The 15,346-nt window shown below is 50.7% G+C and overlaps 1 protein-coding gene across 2 annotated transcripts; it reads left to right on the forward strand.

The window, feature by feature from the left end:
• Positions 1-1,578: 1,578 nt before the first annotated feature.
• TM6SF1 (transmembrane 6 superfamily member 1) lies at positions 1,579-14,630 on the forward strand. Of its 2 annotated transcripts, XM_036415661.2 has the most exons (10): positions 1,579-1,850; positions 5,703-5,806; positions 6,731-6,828; positions 7,278-7,381; positions 8,615-8,697; positions 9,101-9,222; positions 9,633-9,737; positions 11,492-11,584; positions 11,767-11,886; positions 14,164-14,630. In XM_036415661.2, exons 1-10 carry the CDS (start codon positions 1,759-1,761, stop codon positions 14,353-14,355), a joined length of 1,113 nt encoding a protein of 370 aa, XP_036271554.1. In that variant the 5' UTR covers positions 1,579-1,758; the 3' UTR covers positions 14,356-14,630. The 2 variants fall into 2 exon arrangements, with proteins under 2 accessions (XP_036271554.1, XP_036271556.1); XM_036415663.2 differs by lacking the exons at positions 1,579-1,850; positions 5,703-5,806; positions 7,278-7,381 and having other exon boundaries at positions 6,736-6,828.
• The last annotated feature ends 716 nt before the right edge of the window (positions 14,631-15,346 follow it).

Genomic DNA, 15,346 nt, shown 5'->3' on the forward strand with positions numbered 1-15,346 from the left:
GCTCCGCGGACGTGAGCACTGATTGTGTTTCTCTTCTGCTCTGGTTGCTAGGAAACCCAGGACCAGGGGGCAGCCCTCACTGAGCAGCAGCAGTGGACCATTGGACAGACATGCACAGGCGAACTGTACCTCCACGGTCCCTTTCTTATCACTTTCTTGCAGATTTTTTCCTTCTCTAGTTCCCTGCCCCCTCTCTTTTGTAACCCCACCTAGCTTGCTTCCTCTCTCTCTCTCTCTCTCCTCTCTCTCTCTCTCTCTCTCTCTTTCTCTTGAGTGGAGAGCATGTGCTCTATGCCTGGCACTGTGTTTTTTGTTTTGTTTTGTTTTGTTTATTGGTTTTTTACAGAGAGGAAGGGAGAGGGATAGAGAGTGAGAAACATAGATGAGAGAGAAACATCGATCAGCTGCCTCTTGCACGCCCCCCACTGGGGATGTGCCTGCAACCAAGGTACTGTACATGCCCTTGACAGGAATCAAACCTGGGACCCTTCAGTCCGTAGGCTGACGCTCTATCCACTGAGCCAAACCGGTTTCGGCTCAATAAAATATATTTTTAAAAAAAGATATTTATGAGAGAGAAACATCAATCAGCTGCCTCCTGCACACCTCCCCCCTGGGGATGTGTCCTCAACTAAGGCACATGTCCTTGACCAGAATCAAGCCTGGGACCCTTGAGTCCGCAGACTGACGCTCTACCCACTGAGCCAAATCAATCAGGGCCAATGATTCTCTCTTATCATTGATGTTTCTATCTCTCTCTCTTCCTCTCTGAAATCTTAAAAAAAAAAATAAATAAATAAAACGGAATTAGGACTCTATGCAGGAGCTGTGCTTGCTGCCCGCGGCTGGCTGCTCCCTGGAAGGGTTCCTAGGTTTTGGGGTCATCAGTTCCTTCTCCTCCTCTTTCTCTCTCTCTCTCTCTCTCTCTCTCTCTATATATATATATATATATATGTATGTATATATATATATTATTGATTTCTACAGAGAGGAAAGGAGAGGGCTAGAGAGTTAGAAACATCGATGAGATAGAATCATCGATCAGCTGCCCCCTGCACACCCCCCACTGGGGATGTGCCTGCAACCAAGGTACATGCCCTTGACCGGAATCGAATCTGGGACCCCTCAGTCCGCAGGCTCACGCTCTATCCACTGAGCCAAACTGGTTTCGGCTCTTTTTTTTTTTATATATATATTTTATTGATTTCTACAGAAAGGAAAGGAGAGGGCTAGAGAGTTGGAAACATTGATTATAGAGAAACAAACACCCATCAGCTGCCTCTTGCACACTCTCTCCTGGGGATGTGCATTAAACCAAGGTCCATGCCCTTGACTGGAATCAAACCTGGGACCCCTCAGTCCGCAGGCCAACGCTCGATCCATTGAAGTACACCGGCTGGGGCCATCACCAGCCCCTTTCTGAATCTGGGGGGCGAGGGGTTCCCACACTGGATGCCGGAGTGGGGCCAGGCCCACTTTGGCCCCGCCCCCGGCCCTGGCCCCGCCCCCCGCCGGCCCGCCTCCCCGCGGGCACCTGTCCCCGGGCAGGACGCGGTCGCCGCCCCTCGGCGGACCCGGACCCGGCGGCGCAGCGGTCTGAGTGCCCCGGGGGCCCCTGAGTAGGAGGACCGCGCCCCCCAGGTCTGCGCGGCCGCCCTGCGCCCCGATCGGAGCGGACGGACGCTCGGGCGCGCGGACGGGCGGACGGACGGCGCGCGGAGGGGGCGCTTGCCCGCGGGGCGGCCGCGGGCGGCGGCGATGAGCGCGACGGCGGCCACCGGCGTCTTCGTGCTGTCCCTCTCGGCCATCCCGGTCACCTACGTCTTCAACCACCTGGCGGCGCAGCACGAGTGAGTGCGGGGGCGGGGGGGCTCGGAGGGGGTGCGGAGGGAGCCCCCCAACTTCTCAGACTTGGTCCTGGGGCGCTCGCTGGCCTCCGGGGCCCCGCGGGCTGGATTGGGAAAGGGGAGGGCGCGCAGGGGCGCAGAGGGGGAAGGAGGAGGCGCGCCCCGGTGACCCCGATCGCTGAGACTGGGGTCCTGGCTCAGGCGCGATCCTGGGCCACCTGCTGGGGACCCGCGCGGTGCCAGGGGCGCCAGGGCCCCGGGTAACGGTGCTGGGGAAGGCGGTGCACCCCCTGCCCTTGAGGAGGGGGGGGGGAGGGCGTGGAGGCGGGAGGGCACCGCGGCCGGGTGCCCAGCGCGCCAGCCGTTGCGCGTTTCCCAGGAACGTGACCATGTATGGACACACACATACTTCTCGTCTTTTTTAAAAAATATATATATTTTATTGATTTTTTTACAGAGAGGAAGAGAGAGGGAGAGTTTGAAACATCGGTGAGAGGGAATCATCGATCAGCTGCCTCTTGCACATCCCCCACTGGGGATGTGCCCGCAACCAAGGACCATGCCCTTGACCGGAATCGAACCCGGGACCTTTCAGTCCAAAGACAAACGCTCTATCCACTGAGCCAAACCGGTTTCAGCAATTTTTTAAATATATTTTATTGATTTTTATACAGAGAGGAAGAGAGAGGGATAGAGAGTTAGAAACATCGATGAAAGAGAATCATCCATCAGCCGCCTCCTACACACCCCCCACCAGAAATGTGCCTGCAACCGAGGTCCATGCCCTTGACTGGAATCGAACTTGAGACCGCCCCAGTCTGCAGGCCGACGCTCTATCCACTGAGCCAAACCGGTCTCGGCACTCTCGTGTCTTATTCATGTTAGAAACTGTTCAAAAATGACTTAGTAGAGCTAGCAAGCCCTGAACCAGGGAGGGGGGCAAAGACCTGGGTTCCAGACCCAACGTGGGCATGGAGGGTGTGGCCTGGGCCTCAGTATTCTGCTCTGTGCAATGGCCCTGCACTTGGATTCTTTTTTTCATATATTATTGATTTATTACAGAGAGGAAGAGAAAGGGACAGAGAGTCAGAAACATCGATGAGAGAAAATCATCGATCAGCTGCCTCTTGCACACCCCCTACTGGGGATATGCCCGCAACCAAGGCACATGCCCTTGACCGGAATCGAACCCAGAACCTTTCAGTCCGCAGGCTGACGCTCTATCCACTGAGCCACACTGGTTTCGGTCCTGCACTTGCATTCTAGGTGGGATGGGGAGCAGGGAGCCAGGGGGAGAGGGGAAGGAGGTAAGAGGGGGGTGTGTCTGGCTGCTAAGGAAATGGGTGGAGCCTCAGGTGGGTTTCGTTCAGAGCCATGCCCTGGGGCTGGGGGATGCCTGGCTAAGGGACCCAGCAGCAGGGGCAGCTGGCAGCTGCAGGCCTGCCCAGTGACGGCGGGAAAGATGCCAGGGTCCTGGCCAGGCTGATGTTCCCTGTTTGCAGGAGGAGGAAGTAACCTGTTTTGTTGCCCACAGCAGTTGGCGCTAAGGAAATTGCATCAGACCTTAGGCTGCAAACCCCCTCCCGGTTTCCAGGCTGCGGAGAAGTGTCTGCCCACAGGGCCGTGACTTCCTCCTCCTCAGTCGCCGCTCCGGCCACCGCTGGCTGCCTCCTCCCGTGCCCAGATGGCGTCTGTCCATCATCCGGAGCGGTCCCCAGGCACGGGCAGCTCGGCCTGACCCAGTCTGGGGGAGCACAACTCCCGGAGCACGCAAATATACTGCATGGGGGACCCTGCGCCCCTAAAATGGCCTTTAAAACAAATCAACGAATAATTATTTTTATTTTTTAAAATATATTTTTATTGATTTGTCACAGAGAGGAAGGGAGAGGGATAGAGAGCTAGAAACATCGATGAGAGAGAATCATTGATCAGCTGCCTCCTGCACACCCCCCACTGGGGTTGTGCCCGCAACCAAGGTACATGCCCTTGACTGGAATCTAACCCAGGACCTTTCAGTCCCCAGGCCGACGCTCTATCCACTGAGCCAAACCGGTTTCGGCATCCATCTATTCTTTTTTATTTTTAATATATTTTATTGATTTTTTTTACAGAAAGGAAGCGAGAGAGATAGATTTAAAATCTTTGATCAGCTGCCTCCTGCATGCCCCACACTGGGGTTGTGCCTGCAACCAAGGTACATGGCCCTGACCGGAACCGAACCTGGGACCCTTCAGTCTGCAGGCCGACGTTCTATCCACTGAGCCAAACCGGTTTTGGCTGTTCCATCCATTCTTCCTGTTCACCTGCGGGCTGCAATCCCAATAGCCTCTGACCCCTCCCTCTTCTTTCTCCACTCCTTCCTTCCCGCCGTCCCCTGTCCAGGAAGTCAGGGGTGGGAAACCTTTTTCCTGCCAACGGCCATTTGGATATTTGTAACATCATTCACTGGCCTTACAGTTATCCACTTACACATTAGCCTGCTAGCCTTCACCGGTGTGGCTCAGTGGACAGAGCATCGGCCTTCGGACTCAAGGTTCCCGGGTTCAATTCCGGTCAAGGGCATGTGCCTTGGTTGCGGGCACATCCCCAGTATGGGGTGTACAGGAGGCAGCTGATCGATGTTTCTCTCTCATCGATATTTCTCTCTCATTGATGCTCCTGACTCTCTATCCCTCTCCCTTCCTCTCTGTAAAAAAAAAAATTAAAAAAAAATGAATAAAATGTATATATATATATTTTTAATATATTTTATTGATTTTTTACAGAGAGGAAGAGAGAGAGACAGAGAGCTAGAAACGTCGATGAGAGAGAAACATCTACCAGCTGCCCCCTGCACACCCCCTACCAGGGATGTGCCCAGAACCAATGTACATGCCCTTGACCGGAATTGAACCTGGGACCTTTCAGTCCACAGGCCGGTGTTAATTTATAAAAATTTATAAAAATTATTATTATTATTATTATTATTTTTAAAATATATTTTTAGGGCATGTATGGGGGGGCAATGGTATATGTACACACATAATAATTTAATAAAATAATTAAAAAATAAAAATAAATAAATAAAAAATATTCTTATTGCTGAGACCGGTCTGGCTCAGTGGATAGAGCATCGGCCTGCGGACTGAAGGGTCCCGGGTTCAATTCCGGTCAAGGGCATGTACCTTGGTTGCGGGCCCATCCCCGATGCGGGGTGTGCAGGAGGCAGCTGATCGATGATTCTCTCATCGACGTTTCTAACTCTCTCTCCCTCTCTCTTCCTCTCTGTGAAAAATCAATAAAATATATTAAAATTAATAAATAGTTTAACAATGAGAGACTCATCGACCAGCTGCCTCCTGCACACGCCCCCTCTTGGGGATCAAGCCTGCAACCTGGGCATGGGCCCTGACCGGGGATCGAACCTGGGACCCTTCCGTCTGCAGTCCAACGCTCTGTCCACTGAGCCACACCGGCTAGGGCCCCCTGGTACCTTTGATTACACATGTGGCCTGTGGCTCTTCGTCCCCCGGAAAGTGTGGGTAGCTGTGACTCCAGGTGGTTCCTGGGGTGTGTGTGGTCCCAGGGTTTCCCGTTCCCACTAAGGGGAGAGGGGCTGGAGGAGCAGAGGCAGCAGCCGCTGGGACACATCACCTGTGCCGGGGGCAAGAGAATGAGGAGCTGGTGGCTCTGGTCCCCCCAAGTCTCCAGGGGCGGGGGAGGAGGGGCCACGGAGCTGCAAAGAAATGTCACGCATGCTTGGGCTGCGGGCAGAGGCCGGGCCGGGACCGACTGACCATTCACCAGCCAGGAAACGCCCAGCGCCGGCTGTTTGTTTAGCTGAGTGACCACCTCCCTGTTCTGGTCCCGCAGCTTCTGGACAATTGTAGGGGTTGCTGCCCTCATCCTGCTCCTGGTGGCCCTGTTGGCTCGAATCCTCGTCAAGAGAAAGCCACCCCGGGACCCGCTGTTCTATGGTATGTCTGTCTGTCCCTCCCCGGCTCTCTCCCTTCCTGGCCAGGAAGCTGCTGTGTCTGCTGAACAGCTCAGCAAGGTGGCCTCTGTCACTGCCCTCCGTCCCTGTCCCTCTGTGGGATAGAGAGCTAGAAACATTGATGAGAGTCATCGATCAGCCGCCTCCTGCACACCCCCCACCCGGGATGTGCCCGCAACCCAGGTACATGCCCTTGACCGGAATCGAACCCGGGACCCTTCAGTCCGCAGACAGATGCTCTATCCACTGAGCCAAACCGGTTTCGGCAGGATTTCCTTCATTTTTATGGCCAAAGGCTATCAGGTGTTTTTTTGTTTTGTTTTGTTAATGTTTTCTTTTCTTTTTTAAAATCCTCATCCGAGGATATATTTTTCTTTTTAAAAAAAATATATTTTATTGATTTTTTTTCTTACAGAGACAAAGGGAGAGGGAGAGAGTTACTAGAAACATCCATGAGAGAGAATCATTGATCAGATGCCTCCTGCACACCTCCCACTGGGGATGTGCCCGCAACCAAGGTCCATGCCCTTGACCGGAATCGAACCTGGGACCCTTCAGTCCGCAGGTCGATGCTCTATCCTAGGGGTGTCGAACTCAATCAGAGAAGGGGCCAAAATCTAAAATCCAGCCTAAATCGCGGGCCGAATGGTTTACTGAACAGTCATAAACTGTCATTGTGATGGAAACGCAGTGGAGTGCAGTGATGACAGCGCGGTGCGGGCCACATTGCAAGGCCTGGCGGGACGGATTTGGCCCGCGGGCCTTGTGTTTGACACATGTGCTCTATCCACTGAGCCACACCGGTTTCGGCTTGTTTTTTTTTTTTTTTTTTTTTTTTTTTTAATGTTTTCTTTTTTTTAAATCCTCACCTGAGGATATTTTTTTTTCTTTTCTGCTCTCTCCCCAGTGTACGCGGTGTTCGGCTTCACCAGCGTGGTGAACCTCATCATCGGCCTGGAGCAGGACGGGGTCATCGACGGGTTCATGACGCACTACCTGCGGGAGGTACAGCCCTGCTTCCTTCCCATCCTGAGCCTTCGGCCCCAGGGCCAGTCCCCCCTCCTCCCAGCCTCCTTCACCTGCATGTAATGCAGAGGACAAGCTTCACATGAGTTGAGAATTTGTGTGGTCATTTTTTTTTTAATTATTTAAAAAATATATATATTTTTGATTTTGTACAGAGAGGGAGAGAGATAGTCAGAAACATCGATGAGAGAGTTTTCGATCAGCTGCCTCTTGCACACCCCCCACTGGGGATGTGCCCGCAACCAAGGCACATGCCCTTGACCGGAATCGAACCCGGGACCTCTCAGTCCCCAAGCCGACGCTCTACCCACTGAGCCACACCGGTTTCAGCTGATACTTACAGTTTCACACGCGGCGCAGGTCTGGGGTTCCGGGCGGGTGTCGGGGTGCCCTGGACAAAGCGGACCCCCTCTCCGTGCTCCCCGCAGGGCGAACCGTACCTGAACACGGCGCACGGCCACATGGTCTGCTACTGGGACGGCTCCGCCCACTACCTCATGTACCTGGTGATGGTGGCGGCCATCGCATGGGAGTAAGTCGCTTCGTCGCCTTAGCAACCGATGCTAAGGGGGTAGGTGAGGGGGACGCAGGGGAGAGCGGACAGATGGGTGTCCCCGGATGGAAGGCTGCTTGCTCCTTGGAGATGAGTCAGACAGACAGACAGACAGACCCTGCGTTCTGTGGTCCACGGCCCTTGGCTCCTGGCTCTCGGGTTACCCCTGCCAAGGTGATGGTTCGGGCAGACCTTAACTTCCTGATTTTGTTCTCTTCGGAGAGCAGGGGTTTTCAGGAATAAAAGCCCGGCACGTTCTTTTTATTTCTTATTTACCTATTTTTTAAAATCTATTTTATTGATTTTTTTTTACAGAGAGGAAGGGAGAGGGAGAGTTAGGAACATCGATGAGAGAGAGAGATCGGTTAGCTGCCTCCTGCACACCCACTGGGGATGTGCCCGCAACCCAGGTACATGCCCTTGACCGGAATTGAACCTGGGACCCTTCAGTCCACAGACTGACGCTCTATCCACTGAGCCAAGCCGGTTAAGGCCCAGCACCTTTGTTTTAAAGTGATTTCAGAGAGGAAGGGAGAGAGAGAGAAGAGAGAAGAGAGGAGAGAGAGAGAGAGAGAGAGAGAGAGAGAGAGAGAAATATCAATGATGAGAATCATTGATCGGCTGCCTCCTAAATGCCTTCTAACTGAAAGGTCCTGGGTTCGATTCCAGTCAAGGGCACGTACCTTGGCTGCCATTTCCCTGGCTGGGACCTTGGTCTGGGTGTGTGCAGGAGGCAACCAATCCATGTCTCTCTCACATCGATGTTTCCCTCTCCTTCCCTTCTACTCTCTCTCTACTAGTTAAAATCAATGGAAAAATATCCTCGGGCCCTGACCTGTTTGGCTCAGTGGATGGAGTGTCGGCCTGCAGACTCAAGGGTCCTGGGTTTGATTCCGGTCAAGGGCATGTACCTTGGTTGCGGACGAATCCCCACTGGGGGAGTGGGGGTGCAGGAGGCAGCTAATCGATGTTACTCTCTCATTGATGTTTCTGACTCTCTCCCTCTCCCTTCCTCTCTGTAAAAAAAACAAAAGGAGCAGGTTCTGTGGTTTGTCACAGAGGGAAATGGAGGGAGAGCATCAGGGGTCCCTGTGTCCGGGTTAGGAGTCTCCAGGAGGTTCCCATCCGGGTACTTTGTTAGTGAGGATAAAGGTAACATTTGTGGCTTGTCTGTGGCAGATGGCATGCTCAGCCAGGGTCTTTTTGTTACAGGGAAAGTTACAGAAACATCGGCCTGTACTGGGTCGGATCGATAATGATGAGCATGGTGGTTTTTGTACCGGGAAACATTGTAGGTAAGAAACTTGATCTTGAAACTCACTTTCCTTTTCTGAAACAATGGGGGTTGTTTTTATTTTATTTATTTTTGAAATATATATATTTTATTGATTTTCTTACAGAGAGGAAGGGAGTGAGAGTTAGAAACATCGATGAGAGAGAAACATGGACCAGCTGCCTCCTGCACACCTCCCACTGGGGATGTGCCTGCAACCAAGGTCCATGCCCTGGACCGGAATCGAACCCGGGACCCTTCAGTCCACAGGCCGGCGCTCTACCCACTGAGCCACACCGGCTTTGGCTGATCTGGCTTTTCTGGTTAGAATATTGTCTGGTCCATAGTGGAATTTTAGATGACTGGCTTGAGGTTATATATGCTTTTGGTAACCTTCTGACTTTCCCTTTCTCTCTTTTAAACAGGGAAGTTTGGGACACGCATCTGCCCTGCTTTCATCTTAAGCATCCCGTACACATGTCTCCCTGTCTGGGCCGGTGTCAGGATCTATAATCAGCAGCCGGAATATTGCCATTACCCGTCCAAGGTGATTAAAAAAAAATTATATATATATATATATATATATATATATATATATATATATATATATATATATTTGATTTTTTTACAGAGAGGAAGGGAGAGGGATAGAGAGCTAGAAACATCGATGAGAGAGAAACATCGACCAGCTGCCTCCTGCACACCCCCCACTGGGGATGTGCCCGCAACCAAGGCACATGCCCTTGACCGGAATCGAACCTGGGACTCTTCAGTCCGCAGGCCGACGCTCTATCCACTGAGCCACACTGGTTTCGGCACGATTGGAGTGTATGCTATGATTGTCCTGAAGCCCCAGCCATGAGGAGTCTTCACCTTCTCCTGTCATCCGTGTCTCAGTGGGTCCCCGGTCCCCCCCCCTCACCCCCACCTGCTCAGCGGTTGCAAACTCTGTTTTAGGTTGTTCAAGAGGTCCAAGCAAAGGACCTGCTGAGAAGACCATTGGACTTCCTGCTGGTCATATGCCTCCTCCTGGCAACTGGATTTAGCCTGTTTAGAGGCTTGGTAAGCGGAACAGATCCAAGGAACGTGTCTGCCAGGCCTCCCAGCACCCTGACCGGGCAGTCCTCCCACGAGGCCCTGGACAGAGGCGGCTGTTGGCGAATCTTGCAAAGCGCAGTGAGATGAACCCGGTGCAGAAAGGCAGGGGGGGTCCTTCCTGCGGGGAACGGGAGGCTGGCTCTTCCCTGGAGAAGCAGGCAGTGCGTGCTCTGCTGGCGGAACCTGGAACTTTATATATATATATATACATACACACACACACACATACACACACACACACGTATTTTTCGGACCATAAGACGCACTTTTTTCCCCCCAGAAGTGGGGGGAAAAAGTCCCTGCGTCTTATGGTTCAAATATAGCCTACACATATACTTTAAAAAAAAGTTTTTTTACTTGCCCGGCTCTGTGTGGTCTCTGTGTGCTTGCCCGGCTCTAAATGCTGCTGTTTACTTTACAGGGTTGATTACATGTGTTTATGACTGTGATGTTGGGTTTTAATGCACATAAAATATTTTAGGACACTATTTGTTTCAGAATCTTTTTTTCTTCATTTCCCTTCTCTAAAAACTGGTGCGTCTTATGGTCCGGTGCGTCTTATGGTCTGAAAAATACGGTGTGTGTGTGTGTGTGTGTGTATATATATATATATTTTTTTTTTTAATTGATTTTTTACAGAGAGGAAGGGAGAGAGATAGAGTTAGAAACATCGATGAGAGAGTCATCGATCAGCCGCCTCTTGCACACCCCCTACTGGGGATATGCCCGCAACCAAGGTACATGCCCTTGACCGGAATCGAACCTGGGACCCTTCAGTCCCCAAGCCGACGCTCTATCCATTGAGCCAAACCGGTTTCGGCGGAACCTGGAACTTAAAACCAAATCCGTCAGCTCCAGTTCGCCTGGGCTTCATGTGCCCCCAGGGCACCTGCAGGGTCCCTCCCCGTTCACGAAGGACCTTCTCCCACATGTTTTTGTTAAAGAGCAAAGCTGTTGTGACTAAAGCTGGTACATTTGGCCTCATCAGCCAACAGAAGAGTCAGCTGTGACTATCTTTTTTTCTTCTTCTTTTTAATATATTTTTTATTGATTTTTTACAGAGAGGAGGAGAGAGGGATAGAGAGCTAGAAACGCCGATGAGAGAGAAACATCGACCAGCTGCCTCCTGCCCACCCTGTACCGGGGATGTGCCCGCAACCAAGGTACACGCCCTTGACGGGAGTCGAACCCGGGACCTTTCAGTCCGTAGACCGACACTCTACCACTGAGCCAAACGGTTTCGGCTGTATCTTTTTTTCTTGTTTTTAAATAATTTTTATTAATTTCAGAGAAGAAGGAAGAGAGATAGAGAGAAAAAAGGATGAGAATCATTGCTCAGCTGCCTCCTGCACGCCCCTTACTGGGGTCAGGTCTGGACTCAAACCTGGGACTTTCAGTCTGTACGCCAACGCTCTAAGCACTGAACCAAACTAGCGAGGGCGGTGACTGCAATCTTTTTTTAAATTTTATTTTATTATTATTATATATTTTATTTATTTTTTTACAGAGAGGAAGGAAGAGGGATAGAGAGCTAGAAACATCAACCAGCTGCCTCTTGCACAACCCCTACCGGGGATGTGCCCGCAACCAAGGTACATGCCCCCTTGCCGGGAATCGAACCCAGGATCTTTCAGTCCGCAGGCCGACGCTCTATCCACTGAGCCACACCAGCGAGGGCTGTGACTGCATCTTGACAACGAGCTCCTTTCCGTCCCCAGATCGCTCTGGATTGCCCCGCCGAGCTCTGCCGCGTGTACACCCAGTTCCAGGAGCCTTATCTGAAGGACCCTGCCGCGTACCCCAAGATCCAGGTCAGGAGGCGGCGGATCCTGAGACTTTTCCGTCCCCCCGCGATGAGAACGGGAACGCGCGGTCGCGCCTGGGCAGCGGGAATGAACGGGCTCACCCGTGCACGTGTCCGTGTTCCGTGCTCTCCCCGGGGGGACGGGCCGGCCGGTGTGCGACACAGACGTGTCTGTCTCTGTTGACGCAGATGCTGGTGCACCTCTTCTATTCCGTCCCGTACTTCCTGGTGGCGCTCTACGGGCTGGTGGTGCCCGGATGCTCCTGGATGCCCGACCTCAGCCTGCTTCACGCGGGAGGCCTGGCGCAGGTACCCGAGGACGCGATGCGCTATGCACTCTAGGCATTTGGCTGTAACTGGACATGTCTCCTACGTGCTTTTTTTTTTTTTTTTTTTAAATTTTAATTGATTTTAGAAAGTGAGGGGAGAGAGAGAAACATCAAGAATGAGAGCATCCTTGGCAGGCTGCCTCCTGCACGCCCCCTCCTGGGGATCAAGCCCGCAACCTGGGCATGTGCCCTTGACTGGAGTTGAACCCGGGACCCTTCAGTCTGCAGGCTGATGCTCTATCCACTGAGCCAAACCCGTTAGGGCTGTCCTAATCTCTTATTTTCAGGTATTTCTTAAAGGTTCCCATAAAGGAAAAGTTTAAAAATTCACCTCCAAGTAGAGCCAGCTCTTTACAATTAAATTGTCCGCAGAGCGGCCTCCAGACGCCCCCCCCCCTCCTTTTTTTAAAAATGTATTTTATTGATTTTTCACAGAGAGGAAGGGAGAGGAATAGAGAGCTAGAAACATCGATGAGAGAGACACCGACCAGCTGCCTCTTGCACACCCCCCACTGGGGATGTGCCCGCAACCAATACATGCCCTTGACCCGACTCGAACCCGGGACCTTTCAGTCCAAAGGCCAACACTCTATCCACTGAGCCACACCGGTTTGAGCTCCAGACCCTTTGGTGAGAAAGCTGGAGGTACCTGCCTGGCCGGAGGGGGTGTCCAGAGGCCTCGGTGGGAAGGGCGTTGCCTGACGGACTGGATCCGTTCTGGCTCCCGTGGCCCTGAGTTTGTTCACTGGATGGTGTGCCGGGCTCCCTGCCAAACCCATTGTGTCCAAAACTTTCTCCCGGCTCCGATTTGTAGCTAATGAGACACAATACGCACGGCTACAGATCAGTAAAGGGACCTCCTGAGTCACACAAGGCATTTCCCTTCCAGACTCTTACTGGAACTCCTGACAATAAAAAAACAGTTATAGCACCCAAGCTGGTGTGGCTCAGTGGCTAGAGCGTCAGCCTGCAGGCCAAAGGGTCCCCGGTTCCATTCTCAAACCCAACATCTTTTCTCCTGAGGAGATCTCACAGAAGCCTTTTTCTAATACAGTTTTCCCATTCTTATTTTTCACAAAAAAAAATTTGATGCTTTTTGCATCAAAAAAGACGGCCTGGCCAAGACCGGTTTGGCTCAGTGGTAGAGCGTCGGTCTGCGGGCTGAAGGGTCCCGGGTTCGATTCCGGTCAAGGGCATGTGCCTTGGTTGCGGGCACATCCCCAGTAGGGGGTGTGCGGGAGGCAGCTGATGATGTTTCTCTCTCTGTAAAAAAAAAAATCAATAAAATATATTAAAATAAAAAAAGAAATACATGAATAAAGAAATAAGCAAAAAATACACAATCAAGGGCTTTGAGCTTTTGCTTCAGGGAGTAGGTAAAAAACTGACACATGAAACCGAGGTCCCCAGTGTTGCTTTTTAAATAGATATCTTCCCATGATTTTTAGAGGGAGGAAGAGAGAGAGAGAAACATCAATATGAGAGAGACACAAGGACTGGTTGCCTCCTGCATGCATCCTGACCAGTGCGGGGGAGCCTGTAACCAAGGTGCGAGCCCTTGACTGGAATCGAACCCAGGACTCTTCAGCCTGTGGGCCTACGCTCTATCCACTGAGCCACACTGGCTAGGGCTGCACTTTCTTCATTCTTATGGGAGCACATTTTGTGAGCCACGACCGAGTTGCATTACAGGATCCTCAGAATGCAAATCGGAAAACAAAACAAAACAAAAAAATCACCTGAGATTTTATTCAGATTTTTCTATTACGCTGACTTACTAATGTTTGCTATGGGGCCCTGGATGGGTCAACACAGCTGGTGTGATAAAGCCACGCTAAAGAAGGTATTCTTAGCTGAAACTGGTTTGGCTCAGTGGATAGAGCGTCAGCCTGCGGACTGAAGGGTCCCGGGTTCTATTCCGGTCAAGGGCATGGACCTTGGTTGAGGGCACATCCCCAGTAGGAGGTGTGCAGGAGGTGGCTGATCGATGTCACTCCCTCATCGATGTTTCTAGACTCTATCCCTCTTCTTTCCTCTCTGTAAAATAAAATATATATTATATTTTTTTTAAAAAAGGTATACTTTATTTGAACAGTTCTGTCCAGACTGGCCCTGCATTCAGTAACATAGTCAAGACTACGGATTATCCAAAAGCACTCGTCTTTGAGGGTGTAGAGACAAGGTCTGAATGAATGAGTCAGGACTCTCCCAGCTGATCCCCAAATTCACGCTTTTCCCCTTCTTTTTGCCGCCACAGGCTCAGTTCTCCCACATCGGTGCTTCTCTCCATGCCAGAACTGCTTACACCTACAGAGTGCCCGAGGAAGCCAAGATCCTCTTCCTGGCATTGAACATGGCCTACGGGGCGCTGCCCCAGCTGCTGGCCTACCGCTGCGTCTGCGCGCCCGAGTTCTTCCTGAAGGCAAGGGCGGAGGAGAAGGCCGAGTGAGGGCAGACACGACTTCCCGCGGCTCTTCTCGCGGGATCTGGAGACCCTGGTTCTGGGGTTTTGTCTCATTCCACTCCCTTCCGTTCTGCACTGAGTATGTGAGCTATCTATGGGGCTGCGTGGGTCAACTTGTTTTTATTTTTTGAAGGAAAGCTGAAGTTATTGAGAGAAACAGTTTAAAGAGATATATTCAATTTTTTTTTTTTTTGAATAAACTTGACCGTCTCAATGTTCTGTTTGCACATACTACATATGCGTGAAACATGACTGTTCAGAGTAGGTATGCATATTAAAAATTCACAATAGCCAATTGAGATTGGAAAATATCTTTGCATATAAGACGTCTGTGCTTCATTATCAACATCAATATAAAAGGCAAATGATCAGAGTATTTTACAATGTTATTTGAAAAATGTCTTCCCAGGGAAAGTATATTTTAAAGTATATGCTGTTTTAAAAACTGCTCTCACTAAAATGTTTCTGTGAGTTTAAACAGCTAAGGAGGAATCGATAACCTTATCATTATCCTTAATGGAATACTTGTCTAACTGGTGAAAGGAGAGATTTCTATTGTATTTCTGTGTATATTTTTAATAAAATTATTTTTGACCTTTTATGATGACAAATCTCATTTAATGGGAAACATTTTTTCTCATACGGTTTTGTAGTTTATTTTAAAAACCTGTCATTTATAAGTTCCAATTCAAAACGCCACCTACATTCTCATTATGTTTTAGTGTCAGCAAACCACTAAATATGATGAATCGGGTGGTGAATCAAACTTCATTAATTTTAAATTAAATTAAAACGCTCAAAGTTTAAAAGACCTTTAAAGAACTGGATTGTCATTTCTACTATCTTTTTTTAAATCCTCGCCGAAGGATATTTTCCTATTGATTTTTAAAGAGAAAAAATATCAAAGTGAGAGAGATACATTGATTGGTTGCTTCCTGCATGCCCTGACCAGGGCTGGGGAAGAGCCTGCAACCGA

This window comes from Pipistrellus kuhlii, unplaced genomic scaffold, assembly GCF_014108245.1.
Source record: "Pipistrellus kuhlii isolate mPipKuh1 unplaced genomic scaffold, mPipKuh1.p scaffold_m20_p_50, whole genome shotgun sequence".
Lineage (NCBI taxonomy): Eukaryota > Metazoa > Chordata > Mammalia > Chiroptera > Vespertilionidae > Pipistrellus > Pipistrellus kuhlii.

Coding starts and splice junctions, on each gene's coding strand:
- TM6SF1 (XM_036415661.2), top strand. CDS start 1,759: ATGAGCGCGACGGCGGCCACCGGCGTCTTCGTGCTGTCCCTCTCGGCC. Junction 8,698..9,100: donor TGTACCGGGAAACATTGTAG/GTAAGAAACTTG, acceptor TCTTTTAAACAG/GGAAGTTTGGGACACGCATC. Junction 9,738..11,491: donor TTAGCCTGTTTAGAGGCTTG/GTAAGCGGAACA, acceptor TTCCGTCCCCAG/ATCGCTCTGGATTGCCCCGC.